This window comes from Malaclemys terrapin, chromosome 3 (genome assembly GCF_027887155.1).
Source record: "Malaclemys terrapin pileata isolate rMalTer1 chromosome 3, rMalTer1.hap1, whole genome shotgun sequence".
Classification (NCBI taxonomy): Eukaryota; Metazoa; Chordata; order Testudines; family Emydidae; genus Malaclemys; species Malaclemys terrapin.
In genome coordinates this window covers 176,684,094-176,707,391 of record NC_071507.1, presented here as the reverse complement: position 1 = coordinate 176,707,391, position 23,298 = coordinate 176,684,094, and the positions used below count along the sequence as shown (strand labels likewise).

Below are 23,298 nucleotides of genomic sequence, written 5' to 3'. Positions count from 1 at the left end.
ATACCAGTGTAGACAAGCCCTAATTCTGTTGATGCCTTTTGTTTGTTTTTGTTTAGAGGGGGTATCAAACCCCCTTTGTATGTTGGCCACATCATAGCATGCTCAGGATGTGAACTTTAGAATGTCTATTTTGTTCCTCTTTGTGATACATTGTGGCAGATGACTACTCATGCATAGTTTCTTATGGGATGGAAAAAACTCACATTACTGCTTTTCTCCTGTGACTGCCCGGCCCTCATGGCAACAAAGTGACAAAAGCTGGTAGGAATCACTGCAGAAATGGCTGAAGCAGGGACTGTTGCACTGGGAAAAGGGAGGGGGGAAAATGGGCCCCAACCAGGGCTACCCCAACACAATCCATACCCAGAACTGTGCAGAGGAGACGGTCCTTTCCCAAGCACTAGGAACCAACCTGCTATCTGGCCTTGAGGAAAGAAACTGCAGGCCGAAGCCATCCATAAACTAGCTGATAGGAGCAGCTAAAGAGGGGACTCCCATAAACTGATCTCAGAGAAATTTTTGAAGTTTTGACCAGACTTACTCTGCCCTGTGCTGATTAACTGTTTGCTCCAACTCCCACCTGCCCCTTCTCTAACAGTTTCTTAATTTCAGCCTCACTCCACACCGACCCCTCTTGCCCTTCTCTTCTCCCCTGCCCTGACCTGCTCATTACCTTCACTTTTCCTTCATTTTAGCTTAAGCTTTCCTAACTATCCCCAACACAGAGGTTCTCAACCTTTTTCTTTCTGCCCCCCCACCCCCTGCAACATGCTATAACAACTCCACAGCCTACCTGTACCACAATAACTGGTTTTCTGCATATAAATGCCAAGGCAAGCATTGGTGGTAGCAAGCAGGGCAATTGCCTGGGGCTCCATGCCACATGGGTCCCCGTGAAGCTACATGGCTCAAGCTTTGGCTTCAGCCCAGGGGGGCAGGGCTCAGGGCCCTGGGCTTCAGTCCCATGCGGTGGGGCTTTGGCTTTCTACCCTAGGCTCCAACGAGTCTAATGCTGGCCCTGCTTGGCGGCCCCACAGGGGGCCCCAGACACCTGGTTGAGAACCACTGCCCCAGCACACTACCTACACAAGTGAAACTAACAGGATATTTGCCATCATCACATTGTTCACTGTGCTTGTATATTATATTCCTTTCACGTATCCTGTGTCTGATATGTCTATTTAGATTGTACATACTTTGGGGCAGAGACTATCTACTTTCATGCGTATACAGAGCCTAGCACAATGGGGCCCATTATTATAATAATGGATGTTTATATACTAATTGTCCTGTTTCTCTGGAACTGATTGTAATTTTTAAATAATTTCTGTTGGAGTTATTAATAATATACATTTGTAATATTAATATGGGTGACCACCAGACACCAGTTTAACTATAAATTCCTTTATTAAGTCTAAAAACCAAATAGTGCTTTATATAATTGCTCCAAACATGCCCAACAGCCTAAAAATAAGCAGTCACTACATCCAATACACTCACAAAATATTCATAAGCATGTGATCAGTAAACTCATAAATTAACCAGACTTAGGAAAACTGTCTCATCCTGGTGTGCTCCAGCATGATGAGGTAGGATCTGACAAAGAACCCACAAATTCATAACAATAGTTATACCCTTTAACAAACAAATGGCATAGCCAATTACCACTTTAGCTAACAAACCAATTTGAGACAATTTCCCCCGTCTTTATTTCCAGTTTTAATTTAGATAACATTTACAACCTCCTTTCTCCCTAAGGTCTTCTCTCATTGTCTCTTCTGCTGACCAACACCTTATTTATTTATTTATTTATTTATTTTGGTCAGACCTGGTTTCACATAGGCTTTACTTTAAAGATAACACTGGTGTGTGGTGTAGGAAGGTGCATGTTGGCTCCTTTAAAGACATTCTTGTTTTCTTATTTAAAACCATCTGTAGTCACCCCTATTGGTCAGAATGAAGCCTTCTTTTTAGAAATTCCCCATATCTCATTATTATTCTTTTAAACAGACATCTTCCCTACTTCATTCCTTCTGGCTTTATAACTCATTTTTTTCAAGGCCTTCCTTGTACTTGCTAGTCAGGGTCTTTCTTTACAACACACACATTTCCTTAACCAAACTCAAGCTAATTCTAGTTCTTTAATTTTGTATTGATCCTAAATGGCCTTTCATAATGTCATTAAATCATGACTTTCAGATGGAGAATTGAGGTATAGAGAGATTAAGTGACTAGCCTAAAGTCATGCAGCCTATGGAAGAGCTGTAAATAGAACCCAGATCTTTTCCTAGTCCACTGCCTGAATCACAAGATCATCCTCATTCTTGTGGATGAGGACAGCAGCACAAAATGAATCCATGAAGCTTTGAGATCATTCTGCCTTTTCTGTGATTGTGTAGAGATGTTTGAGTAGAAAATTTGCCGTGCTTCATTAGATGCTGGGCTGCCTTACTGAATGACGGAGGCAACCTAGTGACAGAGGATGTGGAAAAAGCTGATGTACTCAATGCTTTTTTTGCCTCTGTCTTCACGAACAAGGTCATCTCCCAGACTGCTGGACTGGGCAGCACAGTTTTTGTGCTGGGCCGGTTTTGTTTAATATCTTTATTAATGATCTGGAGGATGGTGTGGACTGCACTCTCAGCAAGTTTGCAGATGACACTAAACTGGGAGGTGTGGTAGATACGCTGGAGGGTAGGGATCAGATACAGAGGGACCTAGACAAATTAGAGGATCGGGCCAAAAAATAACCTGATGAGGTTCAACAAGGACAAGTGCAGAGTCCTGCACTTAGGACAGAAGAATCCTATGCACTGCTACAGACTAGGGACCGATTGGCTAGGTAGCAGTTCTGCAGAAAAGGACCTAGGGGTCACAGTGGACAAGAAGCTAGATATGAGTCAACAGTGTGCTCTTGTTGCCAAGAAGGCTAATGGCATTTTGGGCTATATAAGTAGAGACATTGCCAGCAGATCGAGGAACGTGATCATTCCCCTTTATTCGACATTGGTGAGGCCTCATCTGGAGTACTGTGTCCAGTTTTGGGCCCCACACTACAAGAAGGATGTGGAAATATTGGAAAGAGTCCAGCGGAGGGCAACAAAAATGATTAGGGGTCTGGAGCACATGACTTATGAGGAGAGGCTGAGGGAACTGGGATTGTTTAGTCTCCAGAAGAGAAGAATGAGGGGGGGATTTGATAGCTGCTTTCAACGACCTGAAGGGGGGTTTCAAAGAGGATGGAGCTCAGCTGTTCTCAGTGGTGGCAGATGACAGAACAAGGAGCAATGGTCTCAAGTTGCAGTGGGGGAGGTCTAGGTTGGATATTAGGAAACACTATTTCACTAGGAAGGTGGTGAAGCACTGGAATGCGTTACCTAGGGAGGTGGTGGAATCTCCTTCCTTGGAGGTTTTTAAGGCCTGGCTTGACAAAGCCCTGGCTGGGATGATTTAGTTGGGAATTGGTCCTGCTTTGAGCAGGGGGTTGGACTAGATGACCTCCTGAGGTCCCTTCCAACCCTGATATTCTATGATTTTATGATTCTATGCCTGGGTAAAGTTTTTGGTGTCTGTGTTGACTACAGGAAATTATACCCTTCTGGATATCACATGACTTTCTGTCATTGAGGAATTGCTGTTATCTGTTATGTACATTGCATGTGCAGCATGCATGGGTGAAGATGCCAAGAGTTGGCACTAACCTAATTAATGAGGTAAGACAGAATCAGTGTAGGGCAGGTAGCATTGATTTGCGTTGCCATAATTACTGGATGCTATCAGCACAGCAGCCAAGCAGGATCGGGATGATATGTCTACCTGTCCTCATTAAGGACATGAAGGGTTACATTTTAGCTGTGAGGAGATGTATGTTATTGATCCATTAGTAGGTGGAAATGGTATAGTTGTAAACAGTAAGGCAGAAGCATTTTAATATTTCTATTCTATTTTTGGGGACAAACAGGTGAGATTGTTATCTTCACCATATAGTGAGACTTTCTTTCCATTCTACTAGTATCTCTGGAGGATGTTAAACAGAAGCTACTAAAATTAGACATTTTCATATCAGCAGATCCAGATAACTTTCATCCAAGAATTTTAAAAGAGCTGGCTGAGATGTTCATTGAACCATTAATGTTGATTTCAATAAGTCTTGGAGCACTGGAGAAGTTCCAGAAGACTGGAAAGAAAGCTAATGTAGGGCCCTATGAAATCCCTTTTATTATTGTGGATTTTTGGATTTATTTTCTGATTTCATTCTTTTCCATAAAAAAAAATTCAGTTTTTATGGTATTTTTTTAAATCAAAACTGTTTGATACATTAACAATTAAGTAGCCTAATTATAAATGAATAAAAGTGTTCAGAATTGGATTGCAGTGGAAAAAACTGATTTTATAAAAAAAAAAAAAATCCTACAGTTTAAACAGATATACAATATAAGTATATGGTAAAAGTAACACATTTTAAATCACTTTTTAAAGTAGCACTTGGTAATATGACCAAACTGACATTGTTGAACAGTAACACAGGAAGTCCACTGACCTGTGTGTGTGGTGGGGAGGGAGTGTGTTCGCATGCTTTCTTGTTAAGCAGAGCACTCACCAGCCTGAATACTTGTTCAGACAGCTGCAACTATTCCTGAGTCTGAGGTTGGTGCACAGACAGGCACTCCCCTATCTCCTCACCCCGGCTCAGTGAAGACCAGGTACACTGGCGGGGGACACCCTGGCATCAGCTCCCTATCCTCCCTAGCTCTGCACAGCAGAGCAAGAGGCTGTGATCCAGAGAAGCTTGACTCTCTTAAGTGCAGCTGAACATAACTTAGCTGTGCAACCCGCCCTGCCTGCCTGCCACTGTGGTCCTAGTGCCAGAGAGATCAGGATTCCACATTAATGTTTTGATTCTGTGATTTGTTCTGTGTTCTCATTAATGCAGATTTCATAGGGCCCTATTAATGTTCTGCCAGTTTTTAAAAAGGGTAAATGGGATGACCCAGGTAATTGCTGGGCTGTCAGCCTGACATCGGTCCCAGGCAAGGTAACGGAGTGGCTGATGTGGAACTTGATTAATAAAGAATAAAAGGAGGGTAATGTAATTCATGCAAATCAACATTGGCTTATGGCAGTAGATTTCAACCGGTGGTCTATGGACCCCTGGGGGTCCACTGACTATGTCTAACATTTTCAAAGAGGTCTGCATACCCATTTGAAATTTTTTAGGGGGTCCGCAAATGAAAAAAAGCTTGAAAACCACTGGCTTATGGAAAATAGATCCTGTTCAACTAACTTGATATCTTTTTATTTTTTTAAATGTGTGCCTGACAAAGGTAATAACATTGATGTAGTATATTAAGACTTGGTACCATACAATAGGTTGATTAAAAAACTAAAATGCTATGAAATTAACATAATGTACACTAAATTGATTAAAAACTGGCTAACGGGTGTCAACATGTAATGGTAAACGGGGAATTGTCATTGAATCACTGTGTTTTCAGTGGGGCCCTTAGGGGTCAATTCTTGACACTACGCTATTTAACATTTTTATTAGTGATCTGGAAGAAATTGTCATCAAAATTATCACTGATAAAGTTTGCAGATGACACAAATTAGGGGAATGGTAAGTAATAAAGAGGGCAGGTCACTGATTCAGGGGGATATGGATCGCTTGCAAACTAGGCGCAAGCAAACAATATGCATTCTAATACAGCCAAATGTTAATGTGTACATCTAGGAACAAAGAATGTAGGCCATACTTCCAGGAGGGGGGCTACCCCGGAAAGCAGTGACTCTGAAAAAGATTTGGGGGTTGTGGTGGATAATAAGCTGAACATGAACTTCTAGTGTGACGCGATGGCTAAAAGAGTTAATGCGATCCTTGGATGCATAAATGGCGGAATCTCAAATAGGAATAGAGAGTTAGTTGATCTCGGTATTTAGCATTGGTGCAACTGCCACTGCGATCTACAATTCAAAAGGATGTAGACCAATTGGAGAGGTTGGTTGATAGAAGAGCCACAAGAATGATCATTAAAGGATTAGAAAACAGGCCTTACAGCAATAAACTCAAAGAGCTCAATCTGTTTAGCTTAACATTCTACAAATACATTAGAAGCAAGAGGAAGACCAAGGACAGGCTAGTCCTGTTAGTCAATGAGGCAGGAAAAACAATAACAGAAAATGTGGAAATGGCAGAGGTGCTAAATGACTTTGTTTCAGTTTTCACCAAGAAGGTTGGTGGTGATCGGATGTCTAACATAGTGACTGCTAGTGAAAATGAGGTAGGATCAGAGACTAAAAATAGTGAAAGAACAAGTTAAAAATTACTTAAACAAGTTAGATGTCTTCAAGTCACCAGGGCCTGATGAAATGCATCCTAGAATACTTAGAATCAAGGAGCTGACTGAGGAGATATCTGAGCCATTAGCGATTATCTTTGAAAAGTCATGGAGGATGGGAGAGATTCGGAAGACTGGAAAAGGGCAAATATAGTGCCAATCTATAAGAAAGGAAATAAAGACAACCCGGGGAATTACAGACCAGTCAGCTTAACTTTTGTACCTGGAAAGATAATGGAGCAAATAATAAAGCAATCAATTTGCAAACATCTAGAAGATAATAAGGTGATAAGTAACAGTCAGCATGGATTTGTCAAAAACAAATTGTGTCAAATGAACTTGATAGCTTTCTTTGACAGGGTAACAAGCCTTGTGCACAGAGGGAAAGCGGTAGATATCTTGACTTTAGTAAGGCATTTGATACTGTCTCGCTTGACCTCCTCATAAACAAACTAGGGAAATAAAAACTATGGAGCTACTATAAGGTGGGTGCATAACTGGTTGGAAAATCATTCCCAGAGAGTAGTTATCAGTGGCTCACAGTCATGCTGGAAGGGCATAACAAGTGGGGTTCCACAGGGATCGGTTCTAGGTCCGGTTCTGTTCAATATCGTCATCAATAATTTAGATAATGGCATAGAGAGTACACTTACCATCTGCAAACTTAATACCAAGGTGGGAGGGATTGCAAGTGCTTTGGAGGATAGTATTAAAATTCAAAATGATCTGGACAAACTGGAGAAATGGTCTGAAGTAAATAGGATGAAATTCAATAAGGATAAATGCAAAGTACTCCACTTAGGGAGGAGCAATCAGTTGCACACATACAAAATGGGAAATGACTGCCTAGGAAGGAGTACTGCAGAAAGGGATCTGGGGGTCATAGTCCGTGTTCCCTCTAATTTTTCCCACCCATATGCGGAATGAATTTTGTTATGTGCACCAAGATGGAGGTGATCTCTTGAGGTCCCTTCTAGTCCTATGATTCTATGAAGATAGAGAAGATTAAGGGATGACTTGATTACAGTTTATAAGTATCTGCAAAGGAACAACTATTTAATAATGGGCTCTTCAGTCTATTAGAGATAGGTATAACAATCCAATTGCTGGAAGTTGAAGCTAGACAAATACAGGGTGGAAATAAGTCATAAATTTTTGATGGTGAGAATAATTGACCATTGGAATAATTTACCAAGGGTCATGGTGGATTTTCCATCACTGACCATTTTTAAATCAACATTGGATATTTTTCTAAAAGATATGCACTACGAATTATTTCAGGGAAGGTCTATCTCCTGTGTTATAGAGGAGGTGAGACTGGAGGATGACAGTGGTCCCTTCTGACCTTGGAATCTATGCATCTATTAGGGACACAACTCTTAAAACTGACTGAAATAATTGGAGTTTGGTATATAGTTTGTGGACAACAGTGCTGCAATTGAGGTCCTATATACTAAGAAATATGCAATACAGGTAATACCTTTTAGGGGGACGAGGACATTTGGGTGATCCATAGTACAGTCATATACTTTACATATATAAAGTGTGAAAGAATATTGTCTGTTTCCTTCAGAACCTGTTTTTCCTGCACAATGCTAAGAATAGGGTAAACCCTTGAATTTTCAAAGAATTGCAAAAGATTTAGCAACTCGGTCTTCATTGAAATGTCGAGTTAGTGTGGTTAGTCACGGAAATGTTTTATTGCTGAGAGTGGCAGATACTTATGTGCAACCCGCAGTTTCGTTTCTGTAATCAAATTAAATCTGAATGCTTCTTTACTAATACTTTTTTTTTTTTAAATACAGGTATATACTGTTATAGAAATACTTGAAGTACTATCTAAAAATGGCAAGTCTCATGACTCAGAGTCTTGTGACCTATGTAGAAGAGGAAAATGTTCCTGCTCTAAAAGCACTTCTTGAGAAGTGCAAAGATGTGGATGAAAGAAATGAGGTAAGATGAGTTTTTTCAAAGATTTCTTGAATATTGTTACATGTTAATTGCAGGATGAATAACTGATGCGACATCACACTGGATATTTAATATGATAAATTCCTATCCATAAATTTCTTGTGGTCCTTTCCTTGTCCTTGAGTCATACTCTCAGCTCTTATTTCCATTCTGTTGTGCTCACTGAGGTAAGAAACATAACAGCCATATTGTGGCCTATCTATCTTAGGTATTTAGATGGCCTCCATTGATGTAGTATCTGACTGCCTCACAATCTTTCAGTATATTTCTCCTCACAACCCCCCTGTGAGGTAGGAAAATAACATCCTCATTTTACATATGGGGAATTGATGCACAAAGAAACTAAGGGTTGTGTGACGTTCCCCGGAGTGCAGCCCTGACTGCTGTGTTCCCTTAGCTCTCCAGCCTGGAATGCCTTTTACACTACTTTGCTGGTGAACAGCAAACCACTCCAGGCTCTGCTCAGTCACAGCCACCAACATGCAAAGTCACACCCAGCTGAATACATGAATGCTCTCCCAGCCATCCATGAATAATACGTAGGGTGACGTCTGCATATTTCCAGCCTTGCACCAGTGGCATAGCCAGGTGGAGGGAACACGGCTGCGGCACTTTTACTAACGGGGCGGCGCTCCGGGTCTTCGGCAGCACCTCGGCGGCGGGACCTTCACTCGCACCGTGGTCTTCAGCAGCATTTCGGCGATGAAGCTTCAGTGCCGCCGAAGACACCCGGAGCTAGTGAAGGGCCTGCTGCCGAAGTGCCACTGAAGACCCAGAGTGCCGCCCCGTCAGTAAAAGCGTCGCAGTGGGTGGTGCCTTTTTTTTCCCCTGCTCCTGGGTGAGTAAAATTAAAAAGGCGCCACTTGTGCTCGGTGGGGGAGCGGCCGCTGCCCTGCTCCCCCCCCAGCTACGCTACTGCCTTGCACCCAGAAATGTGTGTCTTAGGGCTAGTCTGCACTGGCAATGCTAGCGCTTTAATGTGGCTTGTGTAGTCACGGCAGAGCACTGGGAGAGAGCTCTCCCAGCGCTCTTAAAAAACCCCACCTCCATAAGAGGCGTAGCTACCAGTGCTGGGAGCACTGTTTACACTGGTGCCTTACAGCGCTGAAACTTGCTGGGCTTAGGGGGATGTTTTATCACACCCCTGAGAAAGAAGGTTTCAGTGCTGTAAATTGCCAGTGTAGAGAAGCCCTTACACTGTCCAGGAGGGTACGGAACAGTGTAAGCTCATACGTCGTCCGTCATTCCAACAATGGGAATGATTATGCACCAGCCTTTGTTATCTCAAGTAGAGGTTTCCCAAACACTTCAATCAAACACACTGTTTTAGATAAAACAACAAAGCAAGTTTATTAACTAAAGAGAGAAATTTTAAGTGATTACAAGTATGGATGCATATAAGTCAGTATTGGTTATGAAAGAAATAAAAAGATAAACACACAAGCTAATTATTAAACTTTACCAGGGCTAATAGGTTTAAAAGCAAAAGGTTTGTCTCACCAGGAACTGCCATACATTTTGCTAGCTTGGTCCCTTTTGGGACCATTCCTTCCTTTGTTCAGTTCTTTGAGAGCTGTTGCTGTCATGAAAAGAGAGATGGAGAGAGGAGGCTAGGGACAATTTCCCCCTCTTCTTATACTACTGGGAGGGAGGCAGGTAGTTCCATTGTGTATGTGAGTTCCAAACTATTCTTCAGGTGAATTGTAAATTCTTTGTTTATACCTTCCTCCCTCCTCCCCCCCCCCGCGTTTGTGAATAACTGATTAAATAGGTAATGGCCCTTTAGCACTTTGCTAGTGTGCCAGTGTGTCTTTGCAGTCCAGTGGATGCTTACAAAAATAATTTTTCCTTGGAGTTTTGTACATTTTGTGCTACTGTGATACTTTTGGTTTTGTATCTTTGTCACTTTATTAAGAGTTCAGAAACATGATTTGACTAATCGATTGTTACAAGGTATTGGAACTTCTGAGAAAAGGCGATGGCTAGTGTTAAGCATAATTTCTTTCTTTGAGTCTTTTTCATTTTACATTAAAAGCATGGATTTCACAAACTGTCTTTTTTTTGTTTTTTGTTTTGTTTTTGTTTTGTATATTTTATTTTATAACCTATTTTGAGTGAATTTTCACAGCAAGGACAGAACTTCAAACTGTCCTTCATCTGGCCTTAGCTTTCCTTAGGTCTGATTCTCTTTTTAAACCAGTTTTGGGATAGTGTAATTCCATTAACTGAATTGGGGAACTCCTAACTTATACCTGTTTTTTTTTTTTTTTAAACTTTGGAGTCTTCTAGGGAAGACACCAACCAAATATCATGGGTATGATATTTGCACACAACTGTGTTTTTACTAAGTTTTGGCAAATTCATAATCCACTATAAATTGTATCTCTGTAAGGCCTCGTAGTACTGTGAGAGAAAATGTTACACTTTTTTTTCCATTTTTTTTCTATTATAGAAATAAGATAGAGAATTAAAACACTTCTGAAAGCTACATAGGGTGTCTATGCAGCATTTTGGAGCGAGCGGGAACGAGTGTCTCAGCCCAGGTCAACAGCCTGGGGATAGCAGAGTTAGCACTAGTGCTCTTAAAATGGCTATATAGGCAGCATTTTGGAGTTGTGGCTGAGTCTAGGGCATGGGCTCTGAAGCCTTGGATGCAGGGTGAGCACTAACCATTTTTAGAGCACTATCATGAGCCATGTTGGTCCCAGTCTATCAACCTGGGTTGGAAGGCTTGCTCCCAGCTCCCAAAATGCTGTGTAGATGCACTAGTATAGACATGCAAGAATGTGTCCTAAAGTAACATTTATACAATTATTGTATCTGGCTTCCATTAGCTCAGATACAATTCTGTACTGAAATAGCTCCCTTCAGTTACTGATTTATCAACATTTTATTCATGTATGGTAATGTCCAAGCCTAAATATTGCATCACATTGTTTAAAAAGCTTTCAGAACAAAAAGCAAAGTTAATATAAAAAAATAAGTAGGGGTATCAAGCGATTACAAAAATTATTTGTGATTAATCGTGCAATTAAAAACATTACTCACGATTAATCACGCTGTTAAACAATAATAGAATACCTTTTATTTAAATATTTTGGGTTGTTTTCTACATTTCCAAATATATTGATTTCAATTATAACACATAATACAAAGTGTACACTGCTCACTTTATATTTATTTTTTATTACAAATATTTGCACTGTAAAAAACCCAAAAGAAATAGTATTTTCAATTCACCTAATACAAGTACTGTAGTGCATTCTCTTTATCATGAAAGTTGAACTTAAAAACATAGAATTATGTAAAACTTTTTAGAGCCTACAAATCCACTTTGTCTGAGCAATTGGCTGAACAAGTAGTAGGACTAACAAGTTTGTTTACATTTGCAGGAGATAATGTTGCCCTCTTTTTACGGTGTCACCTGAAAGTGAGAACATGCGTTCGCATGGCACTGTTGTAGCCGGCATTGCAAGATATTTAGTGCTAGATGTGCTAAAGATTTATATGTCCCTTCATGCTTCAACCACCATTCCAGAGGACATGCATCCATGCTGATGACAGGTTCTGCGTGATAACGATCCAAATCAGTGTGGACCGACGCATGTTCATTTTCATCATCTGAGTCAGATGCCACTTGCAGAAGGTTGATTTTTTTGGTGGTTCAGGTTCTGTAGTTTCTGCATCAGAGTGTTGGTCTTTTAAGACTTTTGGAAGCATGCTCGACACCTTGACCCTCTCAGATTTTGGAAGGCACTTCAGATTCTTAAACCTTGGTTTGAGTGCTGTAGCTATCTTTAGAAATTTCACATTGGTACCTTCTTTGCGTTTTGTCAAATCTGCAGTGAAAGTGTGCTTAAAAAGAGCAACATGTGCCGGATCATCATCCAAGACTGCTATAACATGAAATATATGGCAGAATGCGGGTAAAACAGAGCAGGAGACATACAGTTCTCCCCCAAGGAGTTCAGTCACTAATTTAATTAACAACGAGCATCATCAGCATAGAAGCGTGTTGTCTGGAATGGTGGCCAAAGCATGAAGGGACATACGAATGGTTAGCATATCTGGCACATAAATACCTTGCAATGCCAGTTAGAAAAGTGCCATGTGAATGCGTGTTCTCACTGTCTGGTGACATAAGAAGTAGGCAGCATTATCTCCTGTAAATGTAAACAAACTTGTGTCTCTTAGTGTGGCTGAACAACAAATAGGACTGAGTGGATTTGTAGGCTCTAAAGTTTTACATTGTTTTTGAGTTCAGTTCTGTAACAAAAAAAAATCTACATTTGTAAGTTGTAGTTTCAAAATAAAGAGAATGCACTACATCTTGTATAAAAAATACTATCTCTTGTTTATCATTTTTACAGTGCAAATATTTGTAATAAAAATAATATAAAGTGAGCAGTCAACTTTGTATACTGTGTTGTAATTGAAATCAGTATATTTTAAATGTAGAAAAAAATCCAAAATATTTAATAAATTTCAATTGGTATTCTATTGTTTTAACAGTGCAACTAAACTGCGATTAATCATGATTAATTTTTTTAATCACGATTAATTTTTTGGAGTTAATTGTGTGAGTTAACTGCGATTAATTGACAGCCCTAAAAATAAGTTTTATTATTGAAAGACATTTAGATAGCACCATGCACTTACGTGGCATTTTACAGATATACAGTCATGTTTTTGTCTCAGAAGAACTTACAATTTATTACACTGTAAGATATGCCCCATAGTGCAAAATGTATTACCGTGATAATTATTCATAATGATTCTATCTGGAAAAATCCCATTAAAACTAATTTAAGGAAAATGCCTGCCACAGCAGAAATCTCTCCTGAATGAGTCAATCCATTTCCATCGTTCATTGTACCAAAAGCCAAATAAAGGACTAATAAAATATATTCCATAATTAAGCAGTCAGCAGCAAGCGATTAGTAACCTTAACTAACGCCACTGTAATCAGATAAGGTGATTCAGCTTGTTAGTAGTTTACATTTTCAGGAAAGCTACTGATGTACTTCTTACAATGACATGGCTGTTATAGGCAGGCATTCAGTGCATATTACTAAAGCTGAGGGAATTTGGACGCTGTTCTTTGCATCTTTAAGGGAAGCAATGATCCATTCAGATGTAGGGTAACTTCAAGCTTGAAGATGGAGCAGGGTGGGAGGAGGGTAGGGAGAAATCCATTGTCTCACACTGGCCAGCTGTAGGCACTTGCAGACAAATTCTCTTATTTGTAAACTCACCGTAACCTTGAGTATATCAGATTTTCTCTCCCCTTCCCCCAAAGTTTAGTCTTCCTCACAATCAGAAATTATCTTCTATGCTGCCATAATGGATGGTGGAGAAAACATCATACAGGACAGCCCTTGTATGGACTCATAGCTAACGTGACTTATGAATTGAGAGAGGCTGGGAAAGATGGTGTCTAGCAGCAAGCAACGTCGTCTGAGATAGTTCTTTTGCTCCTCCAGCTGGGAGAGATGCCTCTTGGAGAAAAGTATCTCCATAGAAGGGAGTCAGCTTTGTATCAGATTTCTTCTATCGTCCCTGAAGGCTTGATTCTGCAAGATGCTAAACACTCACCAGTCTTATTTGTTTCAGTGAGATGAGACTGCCTAATACCTTGCAGGATAAGATTAATAGACTCTGTGTTGCTCGGTTGTCTGGTACAATGACAAGTGTATTGTCTGTGTTCAGAAAATAATAAACGTGTAACTGAACTATGTTCTCTGGACTTCCAAAAGAAATTTCAGTATGGACTTTTGGTGCTCTGCAGATACCAATTTGTTGGTTGGACTATGGTCTTTCTAACTGTTGGGCCAAGCTTCTTCAAGCTGTGAGTAAGGAAGAAAAAACTCTGGATCTCCAGATGTGTTAGGTGGACAAATGAGTTGTGGACTGTTATGCTTTTAGTGTATTGCAATTATTTTCTAAAAGCCACTCTTTAAATATTTGAAACCACTGTTACTATATAGATTACTATATGGAAAGATTTAATATTGTGTTGCCATTTCTTTTTTCACTGAATTTTTTTGCATGTTGTTTGAATATGTTACATTTTATCAGTGTTTCTCATCTACTAAATCAAAGCATAAATTATGTGAACAGTACCTGAAATTCCTTTATAGATAGATGATGGTACTTCACAGGTAGTGTATATAACTATGGGATTTTAGAGATGTATCAACTTGTCTAAGTAGTTTAATTGTAACTATCATTTGGTTACAGAATGGTCAGACTCCATTGATGTTGGCTGCTGAGCAAGGCAATTTAGAAATTGTCCAAGAATTGCTCAGGAAAGGAGCTAACTGCAACCTGGAAGATGCAGTAAGTATTAGTGTCATTTTCTTTTTCCAAGATGGTTCCTTAACTAGCACTAATGTGTCTGGCTCTAAAATATCATGTAGTTCCGCTTCAGGTCTGTTAAGTGAAGCACCTCTGTTGCTGAGTTTGAATCAATTATACTGGTAAAATAGTTAACACTTTGCCACTGTAACTGATCCACAAGGAAGCACTCTTGACTAGGTAGGTGCTGGTCCCTTCTTTGTAGCAGCACAGAACAGCAGTGTATAGCTATTGGTCATGAAGCATTACAAAGCAGCTACGTCCTGTCATTTCCATATTTAAACTGATGCCACCATGAAAGTTTGTGTATTTGGGAATACAGTACAGTTTTATTTTATGAAGTGTCTTTCATGCTGCATCCTGATTTTTTTACAAAGTTACAGTAAAGGATCAATTACAGAGTTACATAATAGCAGAGGGGAAAGAAATCACAAGGCACAGATGAGGAAGATGTTCTTAGCTGAGTTTTGAAAAAAGATGGAGAATAGATGAAGTAGAGAGATAAAAGGCAGCTTATTCAATATGGGAAGAGCAACAGTCGAGAGAGCTCTTATATCAGCAGTAGCAAGTTTGCATGGGAGGAGTAGCAAAAGAAACAGGCAGGCTAGAGGAGGATTTAAAGACAAGATGAGAAATTTTGAACTGAATTCTGAAATGAATAGGGAGCCAGTTAGGTTTATTGATGATAGGAGTGATGTCATTAAGCTGTTTTAACCCTTTAGAAGCTAGGCAGAATACTGCTGCTAGTTAGAGTTTGGGATGCAATAGAGATGAGTAGCAATAGTTAAGGTGAAAGATTAATGGAAATATTAATATTGCATCAGAGGTGTGGAGCAGGGGCAGTTTTATACATAGTCAGTGTTGTGGGGTTGGTGACAGGAAGATTTTACAAATATAAATATGGGAGGAGAGAGTTCAGGGTCAAGGATGTTTTCAAGTTCTAGACAAAGGAGAGGTGAATTGGAAGATAGAGTTGTGTGGATTCTCCTTCCCCGCTGCTCATGAGAATGAAAACTCCTTAGACCTATGTATGCAGATTCTAGGAAGCTGAAATGTTTTAGCATTGAAGGCTGCATTGAGGTAAGAGAATGAAGATGAAAAAAGAACCATAGATTTTTAAATTGCACAGAAGAGAGTTATTCCCATGCTTTGGTCATGGAAAACCTCAGACCTATAAACTTGTGATGGGGAAATCTGAGCATGCTGGTTGTTAATTTTGTTAGTTGCAGTAATTATTGATAAGATTTGAGTTTAAGCCATCTTTATCCTCTTGGCTTATTAGTCAGTATGATGAAGGCTTTCACTTGAAAAAACAGACTTAACAGTTAGGAAATCAATATAATGTGAGATTTAATGTAACACATACCCACAATTTCACAGTGGGTGTATACTGTCATTAGTTGAATAAATCAAGCACATTATAAACATGAATTTGTACTTTATACTAAAAAACTATACTTGATAGCTCTAAGGGAACCACTGTACGCTGAGACAAGTAACTTGGTATGTAAAACGTTCATATTGTGTCCTCTGTAAATATCACTAATTGAATTTTAAAAAAAACCTACATCTTTCAACTTTTTTCTTACTGTAGGATAACTGGACAGCTCTTATTTCAGCAGCTAAAGAAGGTTATGTTGACATTGTAGCAGAGCTACTTAACTGTAATGTAAATTTGGAGCACCGGGATATGGTATGATCTTTTTTCTAGTTTTAAAATGGAATAGTTATGCTAATAGGGACATACACCGCTACCTCGATATAACGCGACCCGATATAACACGAATTCGGATATAACGTGGTAAAGCAGTCCTCCGGGGGGGGGGGGGGGGGGGCGGGGCTGCACACTCCGGTGGATCAAAGCAAGTTCAATATAATGCGGTTTCACCTATAACGTGGTAAGATTTTTTTTAGCCCCTGAGGACAGCGTTATATTGAGGTAGCGGTGTGTATGGAGCTGATTTTCCAACTATGCAAAAAAAATTGAAGATCTTCTATTGTTTGTTGAGTGCTTTAAAATGTAAAGAAGTTCTGCTTTAAAATGTTTGTCTAATGATAGAAAAGAATGTACATTTCTAGGGTGGTTTTCTTTGTCTGTACATTAGAATTTCTTCTAGAATTTAAACTAAAATACTGTAACTGTCTGTGAAATGTAAACTGTATTATGCTCAGGACTTACTTTCATGCTGGAGGAATCTCAGGTCTTGAAAGTTTTAACAAGTTTATTTAAAAACATAAAGTTAATTATATTTAATCTTTGCAAATATAAACTAGGGAGGGGCAAAGTAACAAACACTCTGATGGTTGATTTTGTCAGCTGGATGGAGGATGCATCCTAAAGGATAAATTTAAATCCCTCCAGCAAGTTCAGTATAGTTTAGGGGCTTGATTATCTGGACAGTTGCATGTATAACTGATAGGGTAGTCTCCTTATGTGGAATATGTTAGGAATAATTAATCTCATTAAATTGCAAAGTCCAACTCTTGAAATTCTTAGGATTCTGGGGATTTGATTTTGCTGGGGGAGGTAGCTAAAGAGAACAACAACAGAAAGTATTTTTCTTCAGTAAAATAAATGTTAATACAGTTGCTCTGGGTAGGGATAAAACCATTTACAGTAACTCCACACTTAACTTCCTAGTTATGTTCTTGAAAAATGCAACTTTAAGTGAAATGATATTAACTGAATCCAATTTCCCCATAAGAATTAATGTAAATGGGTGTGTGTGGGGAGGGTGGGTGGGTGGTAGGTTCCAGGGATTTTTTTTTGCCACACAAAAGACATTATATACATACACAGTATAATATATAACAGGGGTAGGCAACCTATGTCACGTATGCCGAAGGTGGCACGCGAGCTGATTTTCAGTGGCACTCACGCTGCCTGGGTCCTGGCCACTGGTCCGGGGGGCTCTGCACTTTAATTTTAAATGAAGCTTCTTAAACATTTTAAAAACCGTATTTACTTTACATACAACAATACTTTAGTTATATATTATAGACTTATAGAAAGAGACCTAATAAAAATGTTCAAATGTATTACTGGCACACGAAACCATAAATCAGAGTGAATAAATGAAGACTCGACAGACCACTTCTGAAAGGTTGCCGAACCCTGATATATAATATAATATAAGCCCATGTGCCCTGACCCTGCTTCCCAGCAGGAGCGCCGGGCGGCTGGAGCAGGGCAAACTCCCATACCCCAACCCCCGGTCCCCGGCAGGAGCACTGGGCAGGCGGAGCGTGGGAGCCAAATAAAGTTATAAGGGAACATTGCAGGACTTTAAAGGACTATGTTCTCTAATAGGTCAGCGACCTAATAACGAAACAACATTAATCAGTACAACGTTAAGTGAGGAGCTACTGTATGCTTTTCCTTTGTGGAACGATGCACATTCAAGTGGCAAGCCTTGCTCTTGAACTCTGTTTAGTTTTATAGAACAGTGAATTCAAATTTGTCCATGGGTTTCCCAATAACTTTTATTCAACTGTAACATTGGCAGGTTTGTCCACCTTCATTTGAAAGCCATTATGGAAGCATCTTATTCAAACTAAATTCCGCAGTGCTTTTTTTTTTAAGTCTGTGATTTTGTGTGCAGCAAGTTTGGTAAAATCATTTAGGAACGCATTTTCCTTCCTCCTCCCCATTTCCCGCCCTAAGTTCTATATGTTGCAGCAAAAAAAGTTTAACTTAAAATTTTACGTTTGAATTTTTAGACTAGTAAGATGGCAACATTTGTCACTATTGCTTGTGATAGGCTCATAGACAGGAGTTTAAGAACAGGTGTGCAACAAAAGAAAATACATAAATATAGGTTTAAATAAATCTCTCTAATATTTTTCTCTATTATGTTTTACAGGGAGGGTGGACAGCCCTAATGTGGGCATCATATAAAGGTTGTACTAAAGTAGCTGAGCTGCTTCTTGAGAAAGGAGCAAACCCAAACGTCACTGGGCAGGTAAGGGTTGATCTTTGAGTGGAGAAAGATCCCTCAAAAACCTGAATTGTTTAGTAGTATTATCTTGCAAAGAACTATGAGTTATATAATATTTTATACTGTATTTCATGGCAATAAAGTGGTAATTTTATGATTTAGTATCACAGCAACTATTGTTTATTGGAGCAGATGATTTTGTAGATTTCAGTAAGGTTTACATCAGTAATATATTAAGATAGTGACAGTAATTTCTATGTATAGTAAGCCATGTACATTAGAAGGAGAATTCTATTCAGTTTTAATTACCGTATATACTCATTCATAAGCGGAATATTTTTGGTAAAAAAATGACGCATCGGAGAGCGGGGGTCGGCTTATAAACGAGTCTACACCAAAATTTGATGATTTTAAACTCTGTGGAATTATTGAATTGAATATCTAATACATTGTCATTTTGTTTACCTGGAGTGTCTGCAGGCACGGAGCCCCTCAGCTCCCTGTGGCCGCGGTTCACAGTTCCCAGCCAATAGAAGCTGCGGGAAGTGGCGTGCCACTTCCCGCAGCTCCCATTGACTGGGAACCGCAAACCGCGGAGACTGGGAGCTGAGGGGCTCCGTGCCTGTGAACGCTCCAGGTAAACAAAACGTCCAGGGCCGCTAGCCGCTTACCCGAACGGGCCAGGAGCCAAAGTTTGCCAACCCCTGAAATATAGGGTCAGCTTATGAAAGGATCATACAGTTTTTGCTATTTTTACCAAACTATCTTGGGGGGTCGGCTTATAAACGAACAGGCTAATGAACGAGTATATACAGTACTTTATTTCTAGGAATTAGTAATTTAATAAACATTTATAAACAATTAAGAGTAGTAACATCTCTTGTTTTAATTATTTCTTGGTAACTAACAAATAGTCTGGGTTGTAATTTTGTCGTATATACAGATACTCCTGAGAAGACTAGTCATGATACTGATTTTTGGGGATCTATTCTGTCTTCTGCATGTGTTGGCATTATTAGCTCCCATTGACGTTAGAAGGTGTCATAAAAATGTAGACAACTTGAAGCTTATATAAATTTGTTATATGTACATAGTGTTTTTTTAGTTTGTGTGTGTCATCACAACTGTGTAAATAGTGAGGTATTAGGATATGATCTTTTAAAATCCGTGTTAAGAGTAACTGTGTCCAAACAATACATGACTTGTCTACTACTGACCCATTTAATTGGCAACAGTTACTGAAGTATGATCAGTAGTTAATTTTGTGTGCATTTCTTTTCATGTTTTATGACGTCTGAGGCATTCTGATAGATATTAATGTATAAATAAAAAACAAGTAGAGTTAGGAATATGTTTTTGTTTCACGTGGCTTAGTTTTTATATTGTTGTTATCTGATCCAAGCAATATAGCATTTATCCAATCATTTGGGCAGCAGGACGTGGCCACTCAGGTATCGTACATCTCTTACTGCAACATGGAGCTAAAGTCAACTGCTCTGATAAAGTAAGCTATGATCTTTGTTTAGCATTTTTATATTATTACAGAATTATTTGTACAGCCCAGGAAAGAGTGTCAAACGTCTAGGAAATTATCTAGCATATAATACCCAGAATTTCTCTTCTTCATTAAACATTTCATTTATGAAAGAATTTCAAAATTTATACAACACTTTCTGACTAAAACATTTGTCACTGATTCTGAAAAATTAGCCTAAATTACATTTTTTCCTCACATGGTTAAATCCCTGTGGTATAGACCAAGCCACCGGCTTGGCAAATATCTTATGCAAATCTTCTTGCTTCATAGTATATAACAGTTTACAGTGAGTAATATACTAAATATAATATCAAAGTATTGCACTGAACACTGATTACCTTAAATCAGGTTTTTTCTCCTTTTGCTTCTATAGCTTTTGGAAATGGTGCTAACGTCACTTGCGTACATATATAATTCTGATATCTAGAAGCCTGTGAGAAAGGAGTTAAAATTGCAAGCATTTAAAACGTGGTAACTTCAGTTTGTGAAGTCTAGCTTTTTGACCAATTAGTTGATCACTGTTCCAAAGCTAATAGCTTCTGAAAACACAGCTTCAGACTAAATAAATAAGCTTAATAGTCCAGGCGAGAGAATACCACCTCCATCTTATTGCTTTCACAAATAAGTTTGATCACTTAATAAAGATGAGATCATAAAAAAGATTAAAAATAAATATTATTTCGTTGGAAGGTTTAGTTGAAATATTCAGAAGGAGAAATTGGATGACAAAATTAATTTGTTAATTCAAAGTTACTTCCTGGACAATTAAATATTCTTTGGATTATTTTATAAGTTCCAGTTCCAAGGCATGGGTCAGGTGCGATAATGAAAATGCAGACTGATGACACTTAACCGAAGGATGAAAATGGAAGTAAATTACTAAGTACTGAGTTTTGAAACACACATTTCACTTCATTTTGCATTTTGCAAACTAGCAGGTCATTTTAAAAAAAACCAACCTTAATATTTTAACATTCTATATTGTTTTTATCATTGTCTTGAATAACAAGACAACATCAAAACATTGCTTATTCTTTTAATCCTCTTCTCCCTCTTATCTTAAGGGATATATTATTTATTAGGGAAGCTTACTTTTGAAATTTGGGTTCTTAAGTTTAAGTCCTCAATGAGACTCTTTTATAGTTAAAAGAATAAACCCCTTTCCTCATACAAGCTCTTTACACTTCCATCTGTAAAAACTGACTAGATTGCTAGTCAGTTTCCTTTTATAAACAGCTGCTATTAAGTGACCCCCTTTGTGGTTCCCTGGATGTCTCTCTGTCTATAAACAGATGGTATGGCTCTTCATAGAGCAAAATAATAATTTTTTAAAAAATTGCACGTCTGAAAATACCCCTCAGATTGATCTTTCAAAGAATCTTTTCCCAGCTGAAACTGGTAGTCATTAATTATAGGATTTTATTCCTTGTATTAAGTAAGAAACTTTCAAAGAACAGCTGTACAGGAATTCCTACAATATATATCTTTATTTTTGATATTTAAAAGCTGCCTTTCATGAAATCTTGGTGCTTATACACACTGATTAATACAAAAATTACGCAAACACTGGTCTCAATTACAGTTTAAATTATTACCTGAACTGTAGTTTTCAACCAAACCCTTCATAAAATGCCTAAGAAATTAGATGCATGTTGAAGCATACTCTGAAATTTTGGGGGTGGGGGATAGGAGGAGGAATTGAGTTAGTCAAGGATCGCTCAAAAAAAAAAAAAAAGTCTTACCACAAGCTGTCTCTCTTATTTCAAAAGCAGGGGACTAAAAGATCATTGCCTAAGCTTACTACACTAGCAGCAATATTACATGGGGAGAGAGGTGGTCTCTCAAATGGGAAAGACTGAAATCATTTAGTCCCTGATCCAACAAATGCCTTAAACACATACTTAACTTTTAGCATGAGAATATTCCCATTCAAGTCAGTGGGTCTACTATTCACATGATTTAAAGTAAAGCATATATTTAGTTTACTTTGCTGGACTGGGGCCTTGTGGCTTTATAAATCAAATCCTGCACCTCACAGTCCTTCAGAAACTAATACACTGCTATTGCAGACTGTTCAGACCTTATTGAAACTTTGACCAATCCAGAACAACAAGAGGCTTGTTCAGTCCTCCATAGTCTCCTAACTTGTACATACTGTAGGATCTTCAGTAACTGCCTTGACGCTTGTACTACATCTTCCCCTGATCCATCCAAAATGCATCTATCACCACTTTGTGCAGTTCCCTGTTTCCCTCCTGCCCCCGGTAAACTCCTTGTGAACTGCTTTACGTTTAAATTTCTTGACATTATAGCTCCACATGCTTACATTGTGGGTCTTGTCTTCCCCTATTCTATCTTTCTACCAGTGATTTTTAGCATCACTGTGCTGTTAATTTCCTTCTCCAGCTCTCATCTCCATGAATTTTTACATGTTGCCTCCTATCCAGGGAATAACCCAGTAAGCTAAGATACCAGTGTCTTCTCAAAAATTTTCCCTAAAACTCCACTCCTATGATATGCATCTGTTATGATTATGAGGGGTGTATCTTTTTTTATACTGTAAAATAATTGGGGAAGGCAAGGCCTGTCTTTATTTTTGTGTATTTTATAGCGCTGAGCACAAAGTGCTAGACAATATAGGACAGGGATGGGCCAACTTTTTGGCCTGAGGGCCACATTAGGGTTGCAGAATTGTATGGAGGGCTGGGTAGGGAAAGCTGTGTGCCTCCCCAAACAGCCTGGCCTCTGACCCCCCTGACTGCCCCCCTCAGAACCCCTGACCCATCCAACCCCCCCTGCTCCTTGTCCCCTAACCACTACCTCCCGGGACCCCCACCCCTGGGATCCCACCCCCATCCAACCCCCCTGCTCCCAGTCCCCTGACTGCTCTGACCCCTATCCACACCCCCACCCCTTGACAGGCCCCCCGGGACCCCACGCCTATTCAGTCCCCCCTGTCCCCTGACCCTTATCCACACCCCTGCCCCCTGACAGCTCCCCCCCCACCCCCCCCGGGACTCCCAAGCGTATCCAACCCCCCCGTCCCCTGACTGCCCCCTGGACTCTCCACCTCTTATCCAACCCCCTGACCCCCCCTTACCATCAGAGCAGCATGTCTGGCAGCCGCGCCGCCCGGCCAGAGCCAGACATGCTGCCGCAC

At 39.5% G+C, this 23,298-nt stretch overlaps 1 protein-coding gene across 4 annotated transcripts in view; it reads left to right on the top strand.

Moving 5' to 3' along the window:
• Positions 1-23,298, top strand: part of KIDINS220 (kinase D interacting substrate 220) — a 171,004-nt gene that overhangs the window by 17,291 nt on the left and 130,415 nt on the right. For all 4 annotated transcript variants that reach the window (XM_054021763.1, XM_054021762.1, XM_054021760.1 and 1 more), the window contains exons 2-6: positions 8,141-8,288; positions 14,547-14,645; positions 16,258-16,356; positions 18,527-18,625; positions 20,004-20,105. In XM_054021763.1, the coding sequence (XP_053877738.1) occupies positions 8,181-8,288; positions 14,547-14,645; positions 16,258-16,356; positions 18,527-18,625; positions 20,004-20,105 (507 nt within the window). In that variant the 5' untranslated portion in view covers positions 8,141-8,180. The remainder of the gene's footprint in view (positions 1-8,140; positions 8,289-14,546; positions 14,646-16,257; positions 16,357-18,526; positions 18,626-20,003; positions 20,106-23,298) is intronic.